Below are 27,859 nucleotides of genomic sequence, written 5' to 3'. Positions count from 1 at the left end.
ACAACAACAACAACAACAGCAACACAAAATTAATCCAAATGCATTTTTTTTTTAACAAACTGAAGAGTGTGTGTGTGAGATGCAGTTTTGTAGAAGGGAAGAACAGTAAAGTAACACTGAAGGCTGCAAACTGCAAACCCTCCAGCTCCATAAAGCAACATTTAACGAGCCTTCCAGTTGAGTGCCAGCTCTGCTGGCAGGCTCCGCCGAGCGTGCATGTGTGTGTGAAGCAGTGGTGAACAGTAGCATGGCAGACTGCAGTAACTACAGGGACGGAGAGGCGGGGTTTGCTCTGAAAACATTGTCTAATCCAGTATTTCAGGTGCAGGAGTCGACAGAGCGTCCACAGCAGTGTGTGCTCACTACCGCCGCACGTCAGCTGACTACTGCAGGAGCGCACGCCTCTTCACACTGGAATTTACGGCAAGTGGACAGAGACGTCGGCTGCTGCTGTGGAACCAAGTGGGAATTCTAAGAGAAAGAAAGAGGAAAGAACAAGGAGTGGGAATGTAGTTTTAGCAGCGTTTGTGCCACACTTTCCCCTTTTCAGCTTTATTCTTCTCGTATCCAGTGTTTCTTACGCTTATTTTCTAAAAAAAAGCACAGTGTAAGGCAGCGACTCCCAACTGCTTCAGAGTTCCTCCTCCGAAACTCGGATCAAACTCCGTGTTCAGACCACACCGGAGGATTTTAACCGCATTGGGTCTGTTGTCCAGTCTCAGGTCAGTGGAGTTTTTCATATACATGTTATTTTAACTTTACTGGTGGTAATGATCGTACAAATGTAAAGAGAGCGAGCGGAAATGTCTCTGGATTCGAAACACAGGTGAGCGAAAACCAGGTAGACCGATCATTAGCGGCCGATCAAAAAGCCACGCTTATGTTTGTTGTTGTATTTAACTTATTGAGTTAAAAATAATGACTTGTTTTCCCTCATCTCGGTCAGACTTGAGTTTTATAACGCTGTTTATTGAAGTTTTATTGTGAAAGTCTGACGTTGTCACGTCGTCATCTTGCTGTGTTGACAGCGAACTGTGCGACACCTTGTTGTGAAATATTAATTGTACAGTTTGTACCATTGAGCAACACAGTACATGTCTTATTTTGATAGTTTATGGTCACCGTTTCGTTACATGCATGTAGGTGAATTAGTAGATAACGCTTGGTTATTGATTCATTAGAAAAGGCGTTTAGATTGTACACTGAAAGGTATTTCTGAAAGGCTATTCGTCCAACATGGCGGCCTCTGTAGAATGGAACTCAGTCCTTTCGTTGTATGAGGGAAATTGAATGAGTCAGTATCTTAAACTCTATTTAACAAACAAACAAACAAACCTGAAAGTCAAACATTAGCCTCCTGTGGTATCCTAGTATAACAATATGGGGCTATCGCTGGAAAGCCTAAATAATGACAAATTCTATGCATACCGAAACCATGGAAACAAGCCCAACTTGTAACCAAGACCTTAACATGTTGAAAAATATTGGTCAAATCGTACATTCCAAGGAAAACTAAATCTATTTATTAAAAAAGGTGGACTCCAGGAACATCATCATTAAAATCTTTACTTCAACAAAGAAATTGGTGTACATTTCTTTATGGTCTATGATCCCACCTGGCCTCCTTTTTATCTTGGCATTAGCTAAGATGTATTTAGCTTGTATTAAATCTCAACTAATAATAACAATTGTTTTTAGCACTAATTAGTTAATTAAGTGATAATGAATTGAAAGCATGTTTCCATGTAATTCATTAAGTGTTTTTAAATTTTATTTTAAACAAGTTCTTTAATTTTAGTCTTGCAAATGAAAAAATAAATACATGTTTGTTGTTCCTTAAACAGGAAATTCAAAACAATTTGCCTGGAAACTAAGTCGGTAGTCTCATTGAAACTCAATGGCATTCCCACTTCATCCATTGCACCCTGTGACCTACGGTAGTCCCTCTCCTTCTTTTATTCATTCCAGTAATAAGACCCCTGAGCTGCAGACCTCAGCTCTGTAAAGCAGAGTGATGACGAGGCGATGAGCTCATCAACTCTATTAACAACCATACAGAGTCATGCATGTTGTTCATGGATGAGTATTCTGTGTGTTGAACATTTCCTCCTGGAACCAGGCTGATGAAGTAATAATGGGTGCATGCCGAAAAACCAGTTTTGACAGCGAGTCTTGTGTTTCACCTCTTTGTTTGCAGGCCTGTCGAGAACATGTATTACGTCAAATTAGCGTCTTAGTGTTGTTTACTCATTGTTCTGGTTATCAGTCTTTCCCAAACGTGGATAAAACAGGTGGCAGCCGCATGGGGCTCATATCAGATCATACTGTACATTTCCACAAAAGTGAATTTGATGCATTACAACAATAGAAACTTTTTATTTTGAAAAAGAGCAGACTTTTGTCAAGTGGTAGGACAGTGGTAGGAAACATTAAGGCAGAGGGGAGGACATTATATGTCAGTCTGATTCTGTTTTGTTGGGGATCCTGTGCCATGTGGTCTGTGGTCAGTAAGGAAATATGGGTGACTCAGTGTGGTGTAGCTGACCAGTTCAGAGGAATTTGGTCAGCGAATGCTGGGAATTGTTGAGCCTTAGAGCAGGAAGCGTACAAAGTGAAGGTCCGTTGCATTGATGGCTGAAGGCTTAAACCATGTCTGCTCTCTGTCAGGAGTAGTGGTCATATGGTCATATTTTACTGCTTCTTTCACATGGCGTGTTCATGGCATTTTTTTGTCATATTTTAATTAAGATGAGATGTATGTATAAATATAAAATGGTGGTGAGGGAGTGTTTGTCAAGACGTTAGACATATTGTCCACTGTATTTAATACATTGTGCAGAATTACACGATTGAAAACTACAAGTTGGGGAACTACTTTATGAAGCAGTGTGACGCAAATAGAAGGCATGGCTGCATCTGAAATGGAAAGTCTTCATTGTTTCTACTAAAGGCTAATAATGAAGACTTTTTAAATCCCTATATCTTGGGATGTAAGATTTTAGTTCAAAGTGAAGCAACTCAGTTTATAAGTTCAATATATATATATATATATATAAACCTGATTTAAACGCAGCTTAAATGCAGTCATGTTAGCATTTTATAAAATGATCCACTCTTTTCTATTTTATTTTAAATAAATCATTATTGGAGCAGTTTATGTGGCTTTTATTCATTTGAAATGTGTATTTTTATTATCAGGCAGCTGTTTCAGTTCATATGTGGGCGTCAAAAATGTAGGTGTGAAAGTAATAGAAATAGATTTTTTTTTTCTATTTTTAACTGTCTTAGTGTGACAGATTATGACTCAATGGAGTGCAGAGATATTTTTGTTAAAAGCTAAAAGTTTCAACTGAACACAGCCAATACAAAGACATTTATTGTACTTATTTCTATCTTTTGGTTTGTACAAAAGGTACTTTTGATTCACTTTAATTCCAGCAGCAAAGCATTAGTAAACAGGATTATGGAGCCCAATATGTTAAAAATGGAGAGATACCACAGTGAGACAGACTCTTTTGCTGTTGTGGTTTCAGTGATTTGCTGTGACAAAAGATGAGAAAGACATTTTGAGGTTTTTCTAATGTCGCAGAGTTACTGTCTAAACTGTCTAGTGTTAGGGAAAATGCCGAAAATGTCACTTACCTGTCGAGCACATTGGAGGAATGGCAGCTTAATGGAAAGTTATATTGAACTGCATTAGAGAAATAAAAAAAAAACTTGATCTAACAAAACAAATGTCAGAAAGGTTTGAAATATAGCACATTTTCTTCAATCAACACTTATTTGAATAATATAGGCGAAAAGGCAAAGAGCCTGTATATGAGCCATGGAGAGCTCAGCATTATTATTAATGAAATAAACCTGCTTTTTTTTTTGCTGTTCCCACAGTCTCTATCTAATTTTACATCTTATAGACACTAAATTAGAGTGACTCAATTTCCTGCAGATTGATTCTTCAGCTGCTCCTGGCATTCCCAGATCAAGGAGATCAATTGAATCATTCCTAATGAGGCTATCCATCAATCTATCGCTTATAGATAAATTATAGCATCCCACTCCTGGTGCCTTCACACCCCACCTGTCCACAGCCTCTCTGACTTAGTGAAGCTTGCTGAGCTGCTGATGCATAACACCCCTCTTTGCCTGATTGCTTCACAGTGCTAGTCCTAGCAATTCCATTGTGACAAAGACAGAATAAGTCAGTCAGGTCTTTCACATGATGAGTCCGAGCAGGTCTTTGTTTAAAAAGGAAGACTGTACTTCCTGAGCTGGTTTTCCAGAGAGGAAAAAGTGAAAGTTCCCGTTATGTTTGGTTTTCACTATGCACCGCATTTTTGGCCACTGAAAAGACTTTTAACTCGTCTGAAAGTACCAACATGTCTGCTAACATGTGTACAGACTGCATAAAAGAGTGACAATAATTAGATATATGGTGAATTAAGATGTGGATCTTTGCCCATATATTAAAATGCATTAAAATCTTTAATCTGATATATCTCACAATTTAAACAACACATTTATTTTGGGAATTAAAATAGGAAATAAGTCTCAGTGAACTAGAAGGGTATTGTTTTTTCTTTTTTTTAATTGAAGTGATGTAATCCTGGCAGCTGGGCAGCATTATTACCTGCCACTTAAGTCAGCTACATTTATCTGTCATCTAGTTAAATTTTCTCAGGTGATTTATTTCTAATTTTTTAAATTAAGTCTTCTTCATGACTTTGTCAAAAACCACCAGACTCTCAAATGCCTTAAGCTTCATTTTTGTTGGCGCAGCCACCTGTACAGCAGGTTCCCATTCTTTGTAAGATGTCAATCAATCTGTTTTAAGATTAGGAATACAATCTTTGCCAGTTGAAACTTGCTCTGTTACAATGCACATAGTAAAGCAAATGTTGAGATTAACAACAACCCAAAGCAGTTATGTTAAGTAAATAAAATGATATTAATAAAGTGACAAGAAAGCTTCGAGCAATTCAATATAATCCTGTCGTAATATTTAACTCAATTGTGGTGAGTAAGAATCTCTTCAATTCAGAAGAAATTATGGTAAAATGTAGCTGTAAATTATCAAGTAGAACAGCATAATTTAATAAGGGAATAATAAAAATATTAGGTTAAAAAAAATGTACTCCCGCTGTTGTCAGCAGTGTCACAATGCAGGGCATGCATGGCCTTCATCCTGCATGCCATCAGGCTGATGTTGAACATTGTGGACAGGAGGGCGTGTGGCATTGTTTGTGCTTGCTGAGATGCTTCACAGACATGCTGGGTTTTACTGTGCTGTTTATTTTAAGCAAGCAGTTACCTTTTGTTAACAATAGGAATCACTGCTACTGATAATGTATTAATATCATAATTACAAAGTAAGGCTGGAGTCTGAAGAAAGATATTTCTGTGTCGTATCTACATATAAACACATCACAATACACTGTTATCAGCACACTAGCAGGCTGAAGATTCGTATGACGCTGGACATCCTTGTTAAGAGATTTTAAAAGTAAGTTAAGGCTAAGGCTTGACTAAAGGTTTCTAAATGTCAGCTATGAAATAGTTATCAGACTAATTTTGCAAAAGAAAAAAATAAATGTAGCAAAGACAAGCAAAAAAAAAAACAAAAGCCAACAAGCAATCAAGATAACCTCTGAATGCTTAAGTGATATGAAAGGTGTATGAAAAGTGCTTGAATCTGTATAGAACTACCATAAACTGTTCAGGTGTCATTCTTTCTTCTGACGTGTCCTTCAAGATTGAAGGTTTTCTACTCCTCCGTCCTATTAAACATGTCCAAGAGCAAATCTGAGTTGCTGTGTAATGCTTCTGTTATGGATGCCAGTTGTGCAAATAACCATTTGTAAACACTTGTGTTTCTCTGTGTGAAGTCACGTTGTTGCAACATTGCTGTCACAGATCAAACATTCCTGAAATGCCAGGATGACAAAGGTGTCTAACAGGTTATGGCTGAAACTTAGTGCTTAGTGAGGTTTCTACAAGAGGCATTGTCTCTGTTTGCACAAAGTAGGGCAGTATTTTTGTCATTTCTCGGAATAACAAAAAAAAAAAAGCTTTTGCTTCAGTCTTTTAGGTTGTTTTCCGAGGTAGAGAGACAAACAAGGAGTGAATCACATCATATCAGACCAGAAACTATTTCTCATTGTTTCTTTGTCTGGACTTATTTTGGAACGTGGTGCACTTTGTCACAACACTTGAATCCAATAAAGACACACGGTGGACTTTGTTATCATGTAGAATGACAAAAGAAAACACAGGTTGTGATTGTGTGCACCTTCATTTCTTTCGACAACAAGCAAAGCGTCCAGTGCCTCACTCAGCACAAGCATATTCATCCATCACTCCTCTCAGAGTAGTTTGTGTTCAGCACTGCCTTTTCTCGGATGGCACGGTCGCCGCACTTTTTGTCTGTTTTCCTTCTCTTACAGAAGCTTGGCCTGCAGCTTTAAAAGGTGTAGCTGCACCTCCCCTGGTTGTTTTTATTATCTTTATAACCCATGTTAAAAAGTAAGTTGCGCTGGTGATGTTATGTAGGTACATGTAGGAAGCGATAACAACAAGCAGACAGACAAAACAGAACATGCATAGTCACGCAAATTAAATCGCATATTTGTTGCAGCAGGTTTTGATCAAATAAATATGGTTCTAATCTCAGTTGATTTATTACATTGTTATTCTGAAAGTGGAACAAATATTATTTTCTCTCTAAGTTTTCTTTTTTCTTTTTAACTCAGGCCACCTGTCTAGTTTGTTTGTTGTGTTTGTTTTCACTATTATGAATTGGAAAATGCAAATGGGATTGCCCCACTCTGTCGACTCATCAATATTAGAAACATGCACAGACTGCTCAGAATTTATCGATACTGAGAGCTGGGGAACACAGTTGTCAGTCCTGACAGGAGATCATTACTGCAGGGGAAGCCAGTGCTTTATTTCTCCCCAGCACCAGTAATTGGACCTGAATAAAGTTGAGCTGCACCTAATGCCACATCAGTTGTTGATTGAGTGGTGTTGCAACCATTCAATATTTTCCCCACACAAACCATATCCACACGAACTGGGTGCTACCTTCGAATGCAGGAATATCTTGAGTTTTGGTCAATATTAATTTATGATAGTTTGAGAACTTAGACAATCAACAAATATTCACTCAACTGACTGTAGAGAATGTCTTCATTGCCTTTGTGGTTTTAGTGGTTAAGTGACAAACCAATATTATTGCAATTTCTCATGTCATTTAGCCCTAGAGCTCAAAGATTAGTGGTTTCCTTTTTTTGGTTATTTTCACTCAATTTTTCTCTAATCTTCTTATCTATTAATTTGTCTCATGTTAAGCATCTAAATATTTTATATTCATTTTCATTTTGATTTATTTTTATTTAATCCTTTTTTATTTTTTATGATTTGCAATTAATTTTCCACCTTCACTTTTCAGTCTTTATTACAATTGTTTTTTTATTATTGTTATTATTGATTACAAGAATTCTCTTTAGCCTTTACCTCTGTCAGTGTGTGTGTGTGGGTTGCAATGTAGGCATTTATCGTTAAATAGTTTTAGTGAAGCACTGCCTGTTGTACTATAATAGTACTTAAAATGTTTTGATGTATGATAAACATAGGATCAAGGTTTTTACCAAGCTAAAATGTTTACCATGGAACTTTTTTTTTTACCCCTTTAAAGTGAATATTTCCTTTTACATTTTAAACAGATGTTGCTATTGCCAGTGTTCCCTCTGAGAATCTGAGTGAAATGCCTTCACGTTAATGTGCAATCTAAGTAAAACCCACCCCCATTAAACAAGCTGTTTGTGAGAGTTAATGTGTAAACCGAGCAGATACATATCAAAAAGGTCATTTTGACCCCAAAAGTTATTTCACTTTGGCATTGAACATTGAAAGGTATTTTGAGGTAAAAATAATCCTTATTTTGTGAAATATTAAAAGTCAAACTCCTGAGAATGTAAATGATTCAGTTTTGATTTTAATTTTTTTTTCTTTCTTTTTTTATTCTTAGGTGTCTGTACGTGAACTGCTTTATGGGACCATTGACTGTATCTGGATTTCAGCACTACAGTCACGACCATGCAACTTACTTAAATAACTGGAGATTATTGCCAAGACAACAGGATGACTGATTTGCGATTTGGATTTCAACCAGATTTCATCAGAATTATTAGACTGTTAGTTATCACTAGGTTTTCCGAAACAAACTCCTGGATTATAATTTTATTTTGAAGTTTTCCTTTACTCTATTTTTACCTTTTATATTTGCATAAACTAAAAATAGAATTCATGCTTGAGCTGCAGAAATGGATTAACTGGGCAGTTGTTGCTGCTTGTGGAAAAACAAAGCTTCACACTGCTGGGGTCTCACTTTCTTAAGGGGCTGAGGGATCTGATCCCAGCCCCGAACAACTCTGTTGTCTGACCACCCCACCTGTCTGAACGCAGTCCCTGCTATCCAATGGCATGGGCCAAGTTCTTCAGGAAGCCGGGGGGCAATCTGGGGAAGTCGTATCAGCCGGGGAGCATGCTGTCTCTGGCCCCAACCAAAGGACTGTTGAACGAGCCTGGCCAGAACAGCTGCTTCCTCAACAGTGCTGTGCAGGTAGGTTGTTCTAAAGTGGACACAAGTAGAACATTACTCTGACCTGCACATAAATATTTTTTGTAGTGTCATTTGCAGCATATTTTGTGAGTTTACTTAATTTTCCGTCTTTGGTCAAGGACTTGTTCAAATACCTTTTTCTCTAGGACAGACAACCAAATGTCTATGTACATAATCTCCTATGTAGGTCTGTTACTAAGATCACCATAAAAGCCTTAGTAATATTGTATTAACAGTTTCATACATTTTATAAGCCTTGAAATAGTATCCACTAATATCATTTTAGTAGACCAAAACAATTCTGATATTTTGTTGATAATACTGAATACTAAAACAGTTATATTCACTAAAATACAATTAAGTCAACAGACTAGGACTAAATCTTATGTCCAAGTGAAAAGTGCTTGCTTTTAATTTATCATTTATCCTTAAGCATTTCTCTGAGCTTTCCAGAACTTTGTTACTGCACTTGACTAATGGTTTACTGGCTGCCGGGTTACTTCACTGTTGCAGTCAACAACATAGTGATGTCACACTCCTAAGACTGTGACTCAGGGGTGAGACTTGTTCCTCTTGGCCAATCCTTATCTTTATGACCTTTATGGAAGTTCCACCACCAATACCCAAATGACTTACATAATCACCCCCAGAACACACACACACACACACACTTGCCTAGTGATACTTTTCCCCCCCATGTTCAGGTACTATGGCAGCTGGACATCTTCAGGCGCAGTTTGAGGCAGCTCCCTGGTCACTATTGTTTAGGGGAATCATGCATCTTTTGTGCATTGAAGGTAAGAATGAAGTCATAAATCTGTATTGATAATGTTATATTTGTTTGAAAACATGCTAATGATTTTCATCTAACAGAAAAGGTCTGGTATTTGTATGCAAACAAATGTCTGCTGTTTTCTTCCAGGGCATATTCTCCCAGTTCCAGCACAGCAGGGAGCGTGCCTTGCCCTCTGATAACCTGCGTAATGCCTTGGCAGAGACCTTTAAAGACGAGCACCGCTTCCAGCTGGGCTTCATGGATGATGCCGCAGAGTGTTTTGTAAGTTCCTGTGGCAACCGGGCTTTGCCCATGGGAGGGAGAGAGGAAGGCTGTGAGGGAGGGGGAGACCAGGGTATGAAAACTGATGTTTGTGTGTTTTTATGCCAGTGGTAAATGCATAGCATCAAACTGTTTGGCGAGGTCACTCAAAGAGCATCTGTCCCTCCCCTCCCCTTCCCCTTACTCCTGCACCATTGCCTCTTAATATTGTCATGGCAGGTTACATAATCACCACGTGTGTGTCCTGACCTCTTCAGTTTATGCCACCAACGATTTAATCCTTCAGTTTTTTTGTTACATTTTGAAGAGCTGATTTCTTGCATTGATTCTTACATATTGGCTTCAGTGTTTTTGTTCTAACTGGCACAGCAAATCACTGCAAGGCCCAAAAACTTGTTTTCTCCTCAGCACAGCATTATTTTCAGTGTTTTGTTTTTTTAGTTTTTGATGCAGCTCACTTTTGAATCCAAATAAAAAAAAAAAACAGTCTTCAGCATTTCTTAACTTTACAACCTTGTTTTCCTTTGACTCAGTTTTTACTTCTGCTTAACGACCAATTGTTTTGGCAGAACCGATTTGTCCAGATTTTATTCCTCAATCTCTCCCTTATCTGCTAAGCAAGTTAAATTAGTCAGTTCTGGTTAAACAGTCAGGTAAACGTTCTTTGAACCACATTAAACCCTCCACAACACGTGCATTAAAAGATGAAAAATCAGCATTAGAAATTTTTTTTTTTGACCTGGCAGCATTGTGCATTGGAGTATTTATGAGCGGAGTTAGCCAGCGCTTGATTAGCAGGCTGTGAAGTTGTTTCATGTAACCTTTAGAAGCCCAACTGCACAGACTTAATATTTTATAAACTCACAGGCACACCATGGGGTTCACACGGTGTTGCTCTTCAAATGTGTATCTCCTGAGGTCAGGTTTGCGACTTGACAGTTGATCCGCAGGTTTGGTCTGCTTAAATATGTACAGCGTGTATGGTTGTAAAAATAAACATGGCCTGTGGGGGAAAAAGGTTGTTTCATTTTCTCCTACCTTATAGATCTCTTGTTATATTACAGGAAAACATCCTGGAGAAGATCCACATGCACATCGTGCCTGAAGAGACAGATTCTTGCACTTCAAAGTCTTGTATCACACACCAGAAGTTTGCAATGACACTTTATGAGCAGGTAAGTAACGAACTGGGCAGCATTTTGTCATGAAAGACAGTCGCTGCACCTGTCTGTAGAAATGTGATGTGAAAGTTTGTTAATTAAAGCTGGTGTATTTTGATCTCTAAGGTGGAAAATTGCTGCTAATTTTAGTTTTATTTTGACTTTCTTTACTTGTGTGAAGTGTTTGTTTGTGCACAGCCACTACACTAATGGACAAGATAAATACACACCAGCAAGTGTTAGGATTGGAATCTACACACACACACACACATACATACAAGTACACATACACATACACATAGACAGGTACATGAATCACTGTCTGAGACAGTAGAAATCCAATCCGTCATGTTTTGATAGCTGGCCGTGCCAGTGGAATAAAGAGGGTGTTTCTGGTCAGACTCCATGTTGCTGCAGCAGCACAGCCAGATAAATCAAAGATGTTGTGCACATAAATTCCAACACCACAACACGAATACCACCCAGGCCCTGTGGCGGGGATGCCCTTTAGTGACTCTGTCCACATCCCAAAACTAGTTCTGTATAGGAACCCAAGAGATAATGTGCCTTTGGGACTGAATCCCTGAGGGACTTGATGTACAAGAGGAGTCTGTGGGTTTATGTAGCATCCTTTCTTCAAAGCACTAAGAAGCAGCGAAATAGTACAAAGAACTAAATAAAAAAAGGTGTCAGTGGAACCAACTCATCATTGGATTGAATGACAACACAATGTCAATCACTGGAGTTCAGCAAAAGGCTATGATTCCTAAAAGGCTACGGCAAAATTTAAATTTATATTCATGCTTAAATTACAAATCCCTGTCTTGTGTTCTTTTCACCTCTCTTTACTGCACAGTCTGTGTGCCGCAGCTGTGGGGCTTCATCCGACCCCCTGCCGTTCACTGAGCTGGTGCATTATATATCCACTACTGCACTATGGTAAGGAACAGGGAATTTGAAACTTCCTTGTTGTCATTTTTTTTTAACATTTGTGAGAAAATCTGTTCATGTTTCTTCCTAAATTCAAATATACCCCCCTTTTTCTTTCAGTCAGCAGATGCCTCCACGAAAAGATGAGACGTTTGGTGATCTGTTACAGGCAGCAAGTACAATCGGGGACCTTCGTAACTGTCCTGTAAGTCACGTCTGATTTCACTCTTCTCCTTTCAATAGTTGTTGAATTTCTCCAGCAATGTTTCCATACTGTTGACGTTATCCTCATAATCTTACAAATGTTTTAACTTCAGCACTTTTTTTTTTACTGGTGTCAGGTTTGGTCTTTTATATTTAAGTAGGTCAGACTCATATGAGGCCTTTGATATCTTGTTTCAGAGCAACTGTGGCCAGAGGATTAAGATCAGACGGGTCCTCATGAACTCCCCAGAAATTGTTACAATAGGCTTTGTCTGGGACTCGGACCAGTCGGACCTCACAGATGATGTGATCCGCTCCCTGGGACCTCATCTCAGTCTCTCTGCGGTGAGTGTAATGTGTAGGTTTTATACAGAAAGAATAATTTAGTGTATTATATATATGTTTTTCTTCTTTTAAATTAGGGGTTGATTTAGTCAGACATAGTATGTGGGAATATAAAACGTGTTTACTATTCTGTCAGGCAGAGCTGTTGCATAAGAGGCCAGTGCTCAGTTGGGCCACAACACATCAAAAAGCCCTTGTTGGCCTTGGTCAGGTGGTCAGAATGCCCCTCCTCTCATGTCTGTGTTTTTTGGAGCATGTGTGTGCATGCCTGTCTGAGGGAACATGTGGGTGGAATAGATGTCCTCTTCTATATGTAAATCTATGTACATACTCTGTGGACGTCTATAGAGTCACATGCCTCATGGTATAAATGCCTCCAGTGTTCACTGCGGCGCGTGATCTGATTTCCAGTCTGTTTTCCAGTCTGTCAATCAATGTTGTTGAAACTAGGGTGTTCTCAATTGATGCACACATTACATAACTCCTCTATCTAAGCACACACACTGTTTGACAGCACCCTCTTGTGTGTTTCCAAAGCACACTATTGTAGGTTGTCTCTGATAAATAACCCCATTATCTAGTTGGGTTTAGCGTGACTGTATTACAGCCAGTCTTGCACTCTTGATTTATCTGCAAAATCTATTAGTGAAAAGAACTCATAGAACTAGATGTGCACCATACCCTTGGGGTGGGGTGTGTGTTCTGTGTTCTAAAACTTGCCCTAAAAGTCTGCTACAATCTCATTTATGTTCTACATTTATTCATTTTTTTCTTGTGGTTTTTAATTTAATTTGGAAAATACCAATGCAGATTAGTATTAAGGCCACCAGTGGGATTACTGTGCACAGTTGTAGTCTGGATAATAAGCGGTGCTATGACTGGGCTGATTTAAACCAGCCATAATTCTTTGTGATTGTCACTTCATTCCCTCAGACTTTAATCTATGTAGCGATTTTTTTTTCTCTGCCCAGCTATCAACATCACTCTTCAGCATGACTGTTTACTGTAGCATTGATGCTAATAAGTATATATTTATGTGTTCGTGTGGAAACAGCTCTTCTACAGGGTAACAGATGAGCATGCCAAAAAAGGAGAGCTCCTTCTGGTGGGGATGATCTGCTACACCAGCCGTCACTATTGTGCCTTCGCTTTCCACACCAAGTCCTCCAAGTGGGTCTTTTTTGACGATGCAACTGTGAAAGAGGTCAGAAAACAAATACTTTTTCCAACTACTATTCAGTGTAAGCTTTTTGGGGGGAGTAGCTTCTATCAATTCATTATTAATTGCAGTTGGCATAAATGTGGAAAAATCAACATTCTTTTTATTGCTGAAACAGATTTAACAAAGTTTATATTATAAGCAGCAGCAGAGGGGAGCCCTCCTCTATTTCTTAAGCATGGTTCTTTACATCAAATTCTCTTCATCTTTCAGAGCTGCAGTAGCATCTGTGCTTTATGCTACTGAACAGTCCTCCCTTCCCAACTCCTGTGTCTACTGCAGTTTGCTAACCCAACCATCACAAAGTACTGCAGTAGTGAAGCATAGCTTAATCAGAGAACATTTATCTGTACATTCTTTTACTGGATAAAGTAAAAAAATACATGGGGACATAGAAATCCAAATAATTGGTGTTTGTGCTGTCACTGCATGAGCAATGGGTTTATTTGTGTTCTGCAGGGGAGTTGTCCTGTGTTTGTGTGTGTGTGTGTGTGTTTACAGTGGACTTGGAAATCCTTTCATTTGTTTTCCCTTTTTCCACCCGAACACAGGCTTCATTTCTGTGCCCATCCATGCACTTGCGCAAGAACCTTTCGTGTCACATTCCAACTATTCTTGGGAACAGTAGTGCAGCGGTGCTTGGTTGGCTCTGTGTCAATCCATCAGCCACTTGTGCTGTGTGTGCAGCCCACATTCCCCCTCCCACCATTTCCCCTACCAGCACAGGGACTGAGAGTTTACTGTACTCAGCGCTTGCCAGCTCCATACCTGGATCGAAACATGCCAGCATTTTAGTCACCCCCTCCCAAATCCTTCCTGCAAAATGACTACATGACTCCAAGGGCATGCAATGTCTTTGTTTGTCACAAACTGCTTGAAAATGTCTATTCCTCACCCAACAGAAACATATTTTCTCATAAAAAAAATCACAGTTTTGAATGTAGTAAATGTGCCAGGTGCTGACAACCGTAAGACAAAAGGAGTGAGAGATTTGCAGCGCTGTTATACAGCAGCAGCCTAAAACGTTTTTTGTATCAAGGACCCGTTGGCTTAAACCAGCCAGTACTGCCGACCTGGAGACACCAGGCTAGTTGTTAAAGCACCATTTAAGAATCAGTGAATTTTCAAAATAAAACATAATTAGACTTTATTCTGTTAACATAGGAGTGTCTATAGTTTTAAAATGCTGTATTATCATTAAAATGGATAAAATAAATGGAAATAACAAAATCATTTTCAATTTGTTCTCTGCGGACCAGTACAAAATGACCCATGGATCAGTAACGGTCCATGGACCTGGGCTTGTGGACCCCTGTTATCCAGTAGCTAAAACTAGTCTCAGTAGACAAACTGTTATGATGCAAAGGTTATTCAAACTCTTTTTGCCGGTAACACGAATGTTGATTTTTAACCCCAGTTTTCCAGTAGTATGCACAGTAGTGATTATAGGTAATAATTAATCTACTGCCCTCTTCTATATACTTATTAACATTAAAAAAACACACAGCAGATTGTGTCAGCTACTGATCAATCTGATGGATTTTGAGCTAATCTCTACCGCACCTTTTCTGCTTACTGTTCTTTCTTCTTTACCTCATTCCTTTGACAGACTCTCTCCCACCTACACACCCAATCCCCCACCCTGTCATTTGCTTAATTAAGGAGCACACAAGCATCTGTTTGCCTGCAGCTTGCATTACCGGTGCCTGTGTGGCGAGACACGCACCTTACACAACTTGGCTAATTGTGGTTGTGTGATTTAACCTGGGTTTGTGATTTCCTTCCCCAAAATAAGCTATGAATGAACATTGACTGGTGTTGATTTATCTAGCAACTGCTTGAATGCATTTTCCCAGTTCAAATAGAAGAAAAACAATTAAATATTTTTCTGTAAAATGAAAGGACATGAAGTCAGAATGATTAAAAAAAGTCACAGTTGCCTGAACAGCACAGTGCACACGTCCACGATTGAGTGAAACCTCCATTCCAATCCATCTTCAAATCAACCAATTCTGCAGGAAAGCGTGTGAAGTGAACTATTTACTGTTAGTATTTTTATCACCCAATCTTCTGTTCTTTAATATTTTTTTGTTTTCTCTTATAGATCGGCTCCAGGTGGAAAGATGTTGTTACCAAATGCATCAAAAATCACTTTCAGCCCCTCCTCCTCTTTTATTCCAACCCTGATGGAAGTGCCATCAGTGCAGATAATGCCTCAAAACCAAACAGCAGCCAGTCCCAGACCCAAGGTATTTTTAAGTCTGACCTGGATTTGAAGCAAATAAGAAAGAAGCAGCAGAGAAACAGAGTAGAAGATGAAATCAAACATATTTCTATACTTTTTGGTATGCAGAGGACACACTAGTTTCCTTGCATGCTTGGAAAAAGGAGGCGTGAGCTCGTTTTTTGTTTTTTTTTAAATTTTATTATTTGTTTTATAGCGCAGTCTCACCATTAGCTGTCATGACTTATCGCACGCTGAACCTATAAAGATGCTCCCTCGACAATTCACATCATATCCATCAGACAAGATGCAGTGTTAATTTAGCATCTTTTCCGTTCAAATTCCTCCGAGGTGAATTAATCAGACTCCTTAGTATTTTACCAATATACCATCTACAGCCTCATCTTTGATGATAATTCGATATCATGAAATACATCTATAAGGCTTAGCTTTGCAAGTAGCTTGTTACTTTGTCATTGTTGATGTATATGCGGTGTAGAATGTAAAAAGAATCAGTACAAGGAAAAATTCGACTCAAGGTGTTTCAATGCAGTGTCAGCCAAAGGGTCATGGGCTTAGATTTGATATATAAAAAATTGTTTGAAAGCTTGCCTGGACCGTGCTCCGGTAAATTTTCCTTTTTTATTTCTAGCTGGAGTTGTGTGTTTGATTTAGTAATGTATCTCATAACACTTTAAAGTAGTTCAACTCCAGAACTCCAGCAGCATCTAAAATGTTTGGGTCACTGACTTATTGAAAAGAGCCATGAACATGTAGTAAAATCATGTGTATTTTCTTTTTTCCTCTTTCATAGTCACTGACTCTCCAGTGTCGGTCCCTAAGAAACTGGACCTGACCATAGAGAATCTGAACAACTATTTGAGCCAAGGCTCCTTTACAAAGAAAACCCCGTCAACATTGAGCAGGGGGAGTGGTCAGACCAGTGGAGGAAGGGGACCGGGTAAGAGATGAAAAATGTATTTGTGTATAACCTGTGTAGTTTAATCCAGTCATGTCAAAAACACTGATAAACACTGATACACTGTTAGTAGAACCACAACACCATCACCTGGCGCCACAACATTTTAGAGTACCAGAAAAAAAAAGAGAACAAAGTCTGTGCGGTGTTGCATCTCCCTTCTTTTCCTCTAATGCACCTTGTATATCAGCACAGTGATATGTTGTTAACTTGGCCTCTCGACACGCTCGGCAATCGCTCTGTGCCCTGGGGTGTTTCTGGGGAATAAGGGGTGGAAAACAGTGAGGAGGAATAGGATGCTGTGACAACAGACTTCTATATGTTCACTGGGATAAAAATAGATTTAATGGTGTGCAGCAGAGGAAATCCCCATCTGATTCAGCACTATTTAGATTGATGATATACCGAAACAAACTCCTGATGGTAAATAGAGAAATCTTTTTTTTAAATATTTGTAGTGAAGACGTCCAGCGATCCCAGAAGTCGTGTCAAGGAGATTCCTCGAGAAGTTGCCCAGAAGGCAGCAGAGATGCGAGGGATGCGTCCAGCCAGAAGAGAGCCGGAGAGAGGTCAGCGGAGAGCGGAGACACGTCACAGAGGTTGGTTAGAGCCATCATGTGATTTTTTGCCATAGACTTACACAGGAAGTTCAGTACATTTTCCACAATTTCCAGCCTTTATGACACAAAAGGGTGCCCCTCCACTTCCCCAGCCCTTATGTAACCATCGTTTCAGAAGCAATGTGTCAGAATGGGATTAAGTGCTGACGTGCGTAAGAGTCTGCCTTGATCCCACTCTAATGTTCAAAGTATTGAGCATACACAAACATTCACAGCTATCACACACACGCACATTGCAAAAAGAAACAGATTAAATCAAATTGACCTTAATACCAACAATTTTCTGCATCTCAGCGTCCTTGATTCTCACAAATTGAGTTTGTTTGTGTCTCATCTAATCACCAGACTGATTGGTCAGCTTTAGCACTCCTTTAGTACATCACCACTTTGAATTAAGTATCAGTGAGGGGATTAAGGAACAAATAGCAGTAGCCTGGGTTAGCAGAGGGCTCGGTTCACTTACATTATAAGTGAATGTAGTCTCACAAATTTTCCAGCATGTTGAGATGGTGGGAGGGCTGAAACACTGTTTGATGTTGGATCAGTCTGGGTCAGCGTTTGACTCAAAACGACAGCCTTATAAAAACTGAATAAATGTGGAAAATGAAGCTCCAGCAATATTGCTGTTTATAGCTTGCTGTTGGATAGCCTCAGGGAATTACTGAATGATCTGTGCGTATTGATCCGAGGCTAAAATGATTTGCGGTTTTGTGTGAGTTGACAACACCTACCTGGCAGCAGATGCATGCCGCTGTTATATACAGTAGATGAGCAGGAACAAAACAAGCGGTGTTTGAAGTGATTTAACCCTGACTCACAGTCAGCAAAATCCAAGAGCAATAGAAGATCTTATCACATGGGATAAATTGCCAAGGCTGACACTTTAGTGTGGCACTAAATTTATTTATTTAACCTGAGAAGATTTTCACACTGGATTGCTTTTTCTGAAGACTCCAGTTGCCTGGGTCAGCCAGATTCCTTGATAATATTTATGCTTAAGGTAGATGCATGGCTGCATTGGTAATTTATGGCTTCACGAACAGAAATTATTTTGTGAGGGCCATTATGGTGCTCTGGGATTTTCTTGCAGCATGCGCCTATAGTTGCCTACAATTATAATTACCACCAGAAGTTTTCTTTGAATATAAAGTACTTTCCAAATGTCTTTCCTCTAAGTGTAAAAACACCGCTGCACTTTTAAACCAAAAATACTGAACATAACCTCTTGGTACGTGGGTTGTAACCTCTAACTCGGGAGAAAACTGACTCCTGTTGTTTGTTATTTACACCTCCCTGTCACCTGGAGACATAAATGTCATTTGTTATCCTGTTCTGGCAGTGTCTCTCCCTCACTCTCTGTACTCTCTCATGCTGTGTTTTCATTTGGACAGCTTTGTGTCTTGGTGTCAATGAAAGTCCCTTTTGTGTCCCAGTGCCATAATTCACTGCTGCTGACTTTTGCCTTTCAAGATCTGCTGTTTTATTTTTCCAAAAAATATGTTTTTATTCATACGAAAGCATTTAATTATGTATTTGTATTTTGGTTACACTTAAATAAAATGAGCAACAAATTTCAACAAATAACTCATGAAACATTGTGTTCTTCTTCACAGATCCAGGCCATGACAGAGCATACTCACGCTCTGTCTCTCCCCCAGAGAATGGTTTCAAACAGCACGTTGAGACACGACTGTACAGCAGCCAAGGAAAAGGCCCGACTCGGGCAGAGCGGACACCCCACTATGGCGGACGGTCCTCCCATGAACCTCCTCAGTCTAACTCCAGGGTCCATGTGCTGCCTAAGGTACCCAGCATCAGCGGCAACCACCACAGCCGCAGATTAGACCAGGTTTCCAATGGATATGACACTGACAGCAGCCAAGACTCTCGGGATCGCTCCGGAGTAGAAGGGAACAGTCGCAGCAGGGCAAGCCGTCCCTGGAAGCCCATGCGAGAGGTCCTGAACGTGGACAGTGTTTTAAGCAGCATTGAAGACGGTTATTCTACAAGTCGTGAGAGACGGCAGCACAGTCCCAGGAGGAGGCCCAGCAGCCAGTCACCTTCCCGTGACCGTGAGCTTGACAGAGACTTCACGTGGGGAGGCCGGGAGGAACGCAAACCTAAGAGCCTGATGACCATCTACGAAGACGAGCAGAGGCATGAAACCAGTGGTAGTAGAAGTTCGCTGGAGTCAGATGGCCGGGGAGGCTACAGTGACAAGGACAGATTAAAAGGCTCTGCGACTCTAAAAGTGCGGAATGACAACTGGAAGATCCAGAGAACCGAGTCAGGATATGAGAGTAGTGACAGAATAAGCAATGGATCAGCAAATCCTGACTCCCCCGTAGTAGAAACCTTCTCTTCCAAGGACCTGAGGCCTATTCCTGAGCTGAACCTATCGAGGTAAAATAAAAATGTTACGTCCAAGTAGTTTTATTTTTTTCTTTTTAAAAATCTTGCATTTCACTGCTGCTATATTTAATGAAATAATTAAACATTACAAGCTGTTCTAAGAATAGCAAAGCCTTATTTAGCATAAATGCTCACGAGGCAGTTATGCCGAAACATATTATTCCGGGTACATTGTGCTGGGCTGGCATTGTGATTGGTGGCTTTGTAGTAGAGGATCATCGTTGCGATAATGATCCCTGCTAGCTGACAACTCCTGTACTCTGAGCCAGCAGATAGCAGCCTCCGTCAGCTGCTGGTGCATTATTTAAGCCCATCTCCTGATAGCATATCAGTTAAGTGCTTCTCTATTATTTATCATTTAACATATAGTTGAAATGTTGTGACTAGGATCTGGCCTGAGGTCACAGATTCTGTGCAGTTTTTTTGACATGTGCAGAGTGTGTCACCATTATAAATCTTTTGGTGTGTTAAATAATTCAACCCTAGCCAGTCATACCCTGTCATAGTAGACCCTTTTTTACTGCTTGCATGCTTTTCTATCCACTTATGGCATACCTTGTGTCGGTCCAGTGCGTGAATATTTAAATTTACTTGCTTCTTTAGGGATCACTTCCCACCGAGAAGCAGCGAGGATTCGAAGGCTGACATTCTGCCGTCCACATTTTCCACCAGTAAGTAGATCAGTTTTACTTTGACCTGCCTCTCTCTCTCGCACGCTCGGCCTCTGTCTCTCCCTCTCCCTTTTCCTGAAGCTCCATATAGGAAAGAATTGCTATGCGTAGACCTTCGGTGGTTTTATTTTCATAGAAGTATGAAAATGTTGAATTCAAAGCCCGTGACAGAATTACACCTCCTGCATTTTACATAATGGACACAGGTCACAGAGTACCGTTGTGTCACAAAGACTTGCCCCTGACATTAAAGACATTTCCTCAGCCTAATAAACTCCCCCCTGTGTTGTAAGGATCAAACATTAAGATAGTCGTCAGCAATTTCCTTGATTTATTGTTCCAGCAATAGTCTTAAGGTCACAGCCTGATTGAGGGGATACTGTATGGAAATCAGTTTGCTTTGCTACCCCAATGACTGGCCTTGACCTTTTTTTCCCACTTCCAGCCACATTTAGGATATGCAGCACAAAGAAAAATGAACATGGGCTCGAAGAAAACACAGTCAGGGATGTGACTGTGTTACATTAAACCAATAAATAAATAAATTGAAATCTTGTAGATAATGAATGTAAAAGATGATGGCTATTTTAATTAAATCATAATTTTAGAGTCTGAAATGTCAGATGTATTTGTCTCCTTGTTTGTATTTTTTAGTTAGTTTGTCAATTAATTGTATAAAGTTTAATATAGATAATATATTATAACAGGGTTTCTATAGTGAACATATCACAGTGATTTTACCACCACTGCCACCATATTCTACCTGTTACTGTTACTCTACCCTAATTATCAAACACCCTAAATAGAAAACATACGCCCATATTTTTAACACCACATAAGGCTTTAAGTGCTTAACTCATTGTCTATCTCTGCTGTAGTCGGCCTCATTTTGAGACGTTTGGTGCCAATCTGCATTTTCCTTGATTAAGGTCATTTTAGTTATCAATCCAAAACAGTCTGCTCAGATTAAGAAGGGGCCAGACTTCTTCATCGAAGAATTTTGGGCACGGGTCTCCAGGGGATTTTGGCTTGCACGCCAGTGTATTTAAGAAATCTTAATCTTACCATCTTATTTACAAGGCTGCAAATAAATTGCGAGCTGATTGACTGATCTTGGCTGCACCAAAACGAGATGACACAGTTAACTCCAGGTAAAAAAAAAAGAATATATATAAATATATATATATATATATATATGTATATGTATATATATATGTATATATATATATATATATATGTATATATATATGTATATATATATGTATATATATATATATATGTATATATATATATATGTATATATATATATATGTATATGTATATATATATATATGTATATGTATATATATATGTATATATATATATATGTATATATGTATATATATATGTATATATATATGTATATATATATGTATATATATATGTATATATATATATATATATGTATATGTATATATATATATATATGTATATATATATATATGTATATATATATGTATATATATATATATATATGTATATATATATATATGTATATATGTATATATATATGTATATATATATGTATATATATATGTATATATATATGTATATATATATGTATATATATATATATGTATATGTATATATATATGTATATATATATATATATATATACATATACATATATATATATATATGTATATGTATATATATATGTATATATATATGTATATATATATGTATATATATATATATGTATATGTATATATATATGTATATATATATGTATATATATATGTATATATATATGTATATATATATATATATGTATATGTATATATATATGTATATATATATGTATATATATATATATATGTATATATATATATATATATCAAGTTACCAAAACCAATGCCTTATAACTAATCTTATCTCCTTGTGTTATGAGGTTTGTTCTTCGTTGGCTATTGTGACCCACCGTGTGCAAATTATATCGATGAGCTGCAGCATATGAAATCAATTTGGCCTGGTTCAGCTGTGGTAGACAGACGAGGGGGGGAGGTGTTCCAGAGTGGCCTGAGCAGATACAGTAGCAGTAGTCTATTAAGTTACAAAAATCCCATTTAGGAAACATTCCAGCAGGTGGGGGTGGTAAAGAGGACGCAGACAACCATTTTGACCTCAGGCATTTATCTTAATGATCGCTGGCTGCATCACACTGGCGATCTTTAACCTTTTGCGATCACCTTAATGATGACCTCGCTGTCCGGTTGTGCATAAATCTCATTGATTCACATCATGCTGTATTACATGGGAGATTACAGCAGAACATGCATCCTGTGTGAAAGGTCATTACTTTCAGGAGACCGGATGGGAATTCCAGACACTCGAGTCTGCAATCTAGACGGTAAAACATGCAGCTACCTTAATTTAAACTGATTGTATGTGGCACCAACTGCAGAGTCGATGAGAAACACACTCGAGAAGCCTTTAGGTTTCCGTTTGCACTCATTAATACCTAAATAGGCAGAGGAAACAACAGGGAAAGGTTGTAAAACTTTGCTTCCAACTCCTTTTCGGTTTGCCTTCTGTGTTTGTGTTCATGTTTATGGGTGAAGTCAGTTCATCATTTTAATTGGTTTATACAGTATATATCCATCCATCCATCCATTTTCATCCGCTTATCCGTTTCCGGGTCGCGGGGGCAGCAGTCGCCACCCAAATCACATTGCACCGTACCAAACCTTCCTGCGGGTGGTGAGTCCACTGGAAGGTACCAACCGCCCTAACCGGGATTCGAACTTGCCCAGGAGGTGAACCCTGGGGTTCCACACCAATGACAGAGACATTGCCTCTGGGCCAAAGCGCCACTTATACAGTATATAACTCTGCTTTATCGCACATGGCTTAACCTTCCCATTAAAACGTGCAGAAAGTGACTCAGTTGAGGTGGATTTTTTAATACTCTTTACACATTAATAACTTAGACCCAGGTCAGCTTCTACTAGGTTAATTAGGAATTGAAGTCGAATAAGTAAATTGTATGAGTCTAAATTATTCTCAAGAACTTTGAAACACCCAAGGCAGCACAATTCAGAACAGTACACGTCTCAGCTTGACAGCCTAAGAAATAGGATGTTGAAGAGTTTAGGGTACTTTTTGATGCGTCGACATAACTTCAAAAGGCCTGTCACAAAATTTCTGTTTTACAAAAGCGGTGATAAACGGCTTGCTTTCCTAATGTGCCGGAGCGAAGCTTCCATTTCTTGTCTGACTTTGACAGCTGGAATAATTGAAATGATGTCAGACCACTTCACTGCTCCCTTCTTCACTCAAAACCTAAATTTATTTTTTTTCTCCAAAAACAGCAAAACACAAGCAGGTGTCTCTCCTGAAACGTAGAGGTGTCGTTTTTGATGTAATGGGGTCAGAAACGGGTCCGTTAGGCTGTTTATGTCAAGGAAAGAGCTTAATTCTTAACACATCCAACACTTATTTTTAACAGGTTATGTTTCGATGCAGTGGCAGCAGCTTCACTTTCTTTAATCCTACTTAAGTGAACATTTGGACTAAATTCTGAACCCTGAACATGAAAAATGTAAAAACTTTGAAGATACATCAGTTGAATTTATCTCAAAAAAAACAACAAGGGGGTTATTTATACTGCGGATAGAGCTTCAGTAACTAATTTTTTTTGTAACGATATTGTCACATTATCTGGTTAGTGGTGTGGATCAGTGGCATTATATTGTGAATTGTCGAATGGGCTTAAAATTTAAAATATGTAACTGTGTTGTGTTGGGAGTCCGGAGTCTGACCTTGGTGTAATTGCATGGCAGCACAAAGGATTTAGCTGCTAATGCTCAGAGTGTGGGGGGAGTAAAGTTATGCTGACACATCACAGATGGTCTTCAGCCACTCATTCACTCTCTTCACTGTCCAGTTAGTCAGCTGTTGTCTGTCTGAGGCCTTGTAAATCACACCCTCACTGCTAACTTGACACCAGCCATTGAGGCACTTGTTTTTAAATATGTCTGTCTTCATTTCATCTGCTTACATCTGTTAATGCTATATGTTTACAGCTTAGGTTATGATTGCATGACATCATTACCATTCAGACTTATAATTTATACCTGCTTTATTATTTTGTGTATGTGGTCCAACCTCTGCATCAGCCTGGGTTCACTCAAGGTTCTTATTCTTTCATTAGCCCAAAGCCAGGAGGGTTGGGATATGAACTCAAATTCCCTTTCAGGGGCCCTGTTCTTTGGTCAGTTCAGACAGTCAGTGGTACACAGTGGGCCTTAGGGCTCTCTGCCAGACGAGCTGCTTTGATATTTCCTCTCCCAGCCACCAGGCCCAGAGAAGGCCTCAACATGACCCTGTTAGATAACATGTTTTTGCTCCAGAGGTTTGGAGAAACATTCTCTATACAGTATTTTCTAATCACAACGAAATATATTTTGTCTTAGTTTTTAACTATTTGACTAAATGGTAGTGCTGGTATAAAATGTTCACAAGACGTTGTTTCTTTTCAGATGAAGAAGGAAGAAAATCTCCTGACCTTTACGATGCAAACATCCTCTCTGGACATCTCATACAAAGGTAAAACCATGCTTGAAATGTTAAGGTGCAAATGTTAAGTACTGTACAACAATGTAAATAAAGTCTGCAGGATGCACTGAGTGACCCCAAACACTTCCTTACTGGCAAGATTTAAAAGACTGATTGAGGGGGTGCTGTATGGAAATCAGTTTTCTCAAAGTCGTCACAGAAAAATAAGGATATAATCGAATAGTTACAAAGACCAAAAAATATTCACAATAACCAGCTTTTTGTTTGGGTTTCAAACATGCTTACCATTTATGTTTTTTTTCTTTATACCTCTTATAAATGTGGTGCACATATGACACAAAGTTTTCCAGTGCTCCAGTATTCCAGTACAGTATGTTACTGTAGACTTATTACTAAGAATACAGACCTATCTATCTATCTATCTATCTATCTATCTATCTATCTATCTATCTATCTATCTATCTATACACTAATAATTGGGCTTAGCTCATAAGCAATGTAATTTTTAAAAATTCTTTTTATTTTTACAACAGGAGAAGAGCATTTCGTTACACTCCAGGAATCTTGGAGAGAATCTCAGCTACGGAAAGTGAACAGGAGGAAAACGTGGACAGCAGCCCAGTGAGCCCAGCGCCTCCTTACTTAGCAAAGACCAGCAGTTCTGAGTGGAACAGTTCAGATGACCTTGCTGGACCCTTTTCTGAACAGGAGGAGACAAGCACGGCTGCTGACATCAACCCTTTGATGCACAATTTTCCTCCTCCTTTAGTCATCAGGACCTTTGCCCGTGACGCCGACCCATCTGGTGTCCAGTCCCCACCGCCTGAGGTGCCAGTGCGGTCAAGCCCCCGCAGTGAACTCAAAAATGGCTCATCTCTCTCACACACCGCCCTCCGACGCTGGATTGAGACACCCGCAGACAACAGACTCTCATCCAGCGCCAGCTCCAGGTCTGGTTCGTCCGATCAGGACAGGAATGATTTGTCGGCCAGCGAGAGCGAGGAGAGGCAGCCCAGTCCGCAGCCGAGACACGTTGATGGTACCCACTCTCCTTCTGTGACAGATGCTGTTCTTCCCACCACTTACTTTTCCGTAGACAGCTGTATGACAGACACTTACAGGGCCAAATACCATAAAAGGCCAGCTTTATACATGAAGGCAGAAGACCATGTATCATCAGGGGAAAGTGATACTGAAGGGAGAAACCTCCCTCAGCCAGATGTTCATTCACCAGAGCCTTCCAAAGGGCAATCAGAATCAGGTCGGTGTCATACAAGAGTTACTGTATGGCAATGTTTGCATCATAGATCGTATATTACAAATGGATAATCTCCTTTAATAATGCAGGATGAAGTTGAAACCAGAGTGGCTTTGCTTTTTGCAGAAGTGAAGCAGTTTTTGAAGGTCTATGTACATATCCTTCTAAGTTACTTCAGGAATTCTCTTACTATTGTATGAAGTGCCTTCAAACCAAATTGAAAGTCTTTTTTTACACGTTGCAGACAATTCAACTGTCAATTCCATCCTCTCTCACCTCTTGTTGTTCCTTTTCCTCTTCACATGCAATCATAATAAACAAAACTGACCTCTTTCAACAAAGAGCAGGACTTCTCACTTGAGACAGTTGGTTTGTCTAGATCAGTGGTTACCAAACATTTTCCTCAAAACATCTTGTTACAAAAAGTTAAAAATAAATGCAAAATATGACACAAATAAATAAAATACCAAAAATTATTTTTATTTAAAAATGCTTTTGTTATTCTCTGATCAATAACAAGTTCGTTGTGCCACCCTTGGGGGTGCCCGCCCTGCACTTTGAGAACCACTGGTCAAAAGCACTTTTTTATTTGAGTTAGTGTTTACATAGACAAATATACAACTACCTCACTTTTGTAAACAGTGGACTACTTCTGGCTGAATCTGCAGCTTTACTGTCTGGGCAGCTCCGCTTTTCTTCTGCTCTCATAGATACTGTTTGTTTATGGTTTGCATGGATTAATTTGCCAACTTCTCTCTTGCAGGCTATTCCACCTCCAAGATCACAGCAAAATGGAATCCAGTCTCTTCGAAAGGACTGGACGAGCACGGATTCTTATGATTCCCCTGAGCATCAACGATGACTTTGACTGGTAAACAACAGGAATTCATATGCAATGTGGGAATGTTCCATTTACTTGTAATGACATGGTCATAACAGGACTGAGTGCCAAAGAGATTGTATGTGAGCAGCATGTGTCCTTAAAGCTATGTGGATTTTATCATAACCTATGGCAGAGTGAATTTGCACAGTAGAAGGTACTGAGGAGTTGTAACATGTCATGTTAATGTTGATGATGATTTGAGCTTGTGTCACTTTAGTGTGCTGTACAACTCCAAATTTATTTTACAGGAAGACTATTTCATACATTTTGTAGATCTTTGAAATCCTCAGTGGATTCTTTGACTTTACGTTCACTTGTTCTAGTGTTACGAGGTGTCTGTCCCAATTCTGTCTGTTTTGCTTTTTCTTTATACTGTTTTTTGATGAACACAAGTTGTCACTGACGTAACAAGCACAGTTTTCTAAAGTGGAAAAAAAAAATCCTTCTAATCACTGGACTCTTGCTTTTAGCACGACTGAATCCCAAGGATTCGTGTGAATGTGAAGCTCTCTTTGTGTTAAAATGAGACAGGTTACAACTTGTTTACTGTTGGTACGTGGCGTTTGATGACTCTCAGACAGTGTTCAAAGAACCAGCTGGCCACCAGGGGCAAAACGTGATGGGGTGAATGACGTTCTAAAGTAATTGCATAAAAAAAGTTGTGGCATGTTGGTCGCCATGGTTTGAAACTACTTTCTTTCAACAATGATCTTTGCACTG

At 39.1% G+C, this 27,859-nt stretch overlaps 1 protein-coding gene across 2 annotated transcripts; it reads left to right on the top strand.

Moving 5' to 3' along the window:
* The first annotated feature begins 182 nt into the window (after positions 1 to 182).
* On the top strand, positions 183 to 27,859 carry usp53a (ubiquitin specific peptidase 53a). Of its 2 annotated transcripts, none has more exons than XM_008326566.3 (17): positions 183 to 722; positions 8,027 to 8,620; positions 9,325 to 9,417; positions 9,543 to 9,677; positions 10,742 to 10,852; positions 11,694 to 11,776; positions 11,888 to 11,972; positions 12,170 to 12,316; positions 13,371 to 13,520; positions 15,640 to 15,784; positions 16,574 to 16,720; positions 17,197 to 17,337; positions 18,972 to 19,761; positions 20,374 to 20,441; positions 24,962 to 25,028; positions 25,532 to 26,259; positions 27,020 to 27,859. In XM_008326566.3, the coding sequence occupies exons 2-17, from the start codon at positions 8,477 to 8,479 to the stop codon at positions 27,094 to 27,096; spliced, it is 3,111 nt and encodes a 1,036-aa protein (XP_008324788.1). In that variant the 5' UTR covers positions 183 to 722; positions 8,027 to 8,476; the 3' UTR covers positions 27,097 to 27,859. The 2 variants fall into 2 exon arrangements, with proteins under 2 accessions (XP_008324788.1, XP_008324795.1); XM_008326573.3 differs by having other exon boundaries at positions 185 to 722; positions 25,532 to 26,037.

This window comes from Cynoglossus semilaevis, chromosome 1 (assembly GCF_000523025.1).
Source record: "Cynoglossus semilaevis isolate Cse_v1.0 chromosome 1, Cse_v1.0, whole genome shotgun sequence".
Lineage (NCBI taxonomy): Eukaryota > Metazoa > Chordata > Actinopteri > Pleuronectiformes > Cynoglossidae > Cynoglossus > Cynoglossus semilaevis.
This window is presented reverse-complemented; position numbering and strand designations above follow the sequence as displayed.

Bases quoted from the DNA above. Each gene is read 5' to 3' on its own strand.
- usp53a (XM_008326566.3), top strand. From the start codon at position 8,477: ATGGCATGGGCCAAGTTCTTCAGGAAGCCGGGGGGCAATCTGGGGAAG. The intron at 10,853-11,693 runs GTAAGTAACGAA...TTTACTGCACAG, and splicing joins CAATGACACTTTATGAGCAG to TCTGTGTGCCGCAGCTGTGG. The intron at 11,973-12,169 runs GTAAGTCACGTC...ATCTTGTTTCAG, and splicing joins GGGACCTTCGTAACTGTCCT to AGCAACTGTGGCCAGAGGAT.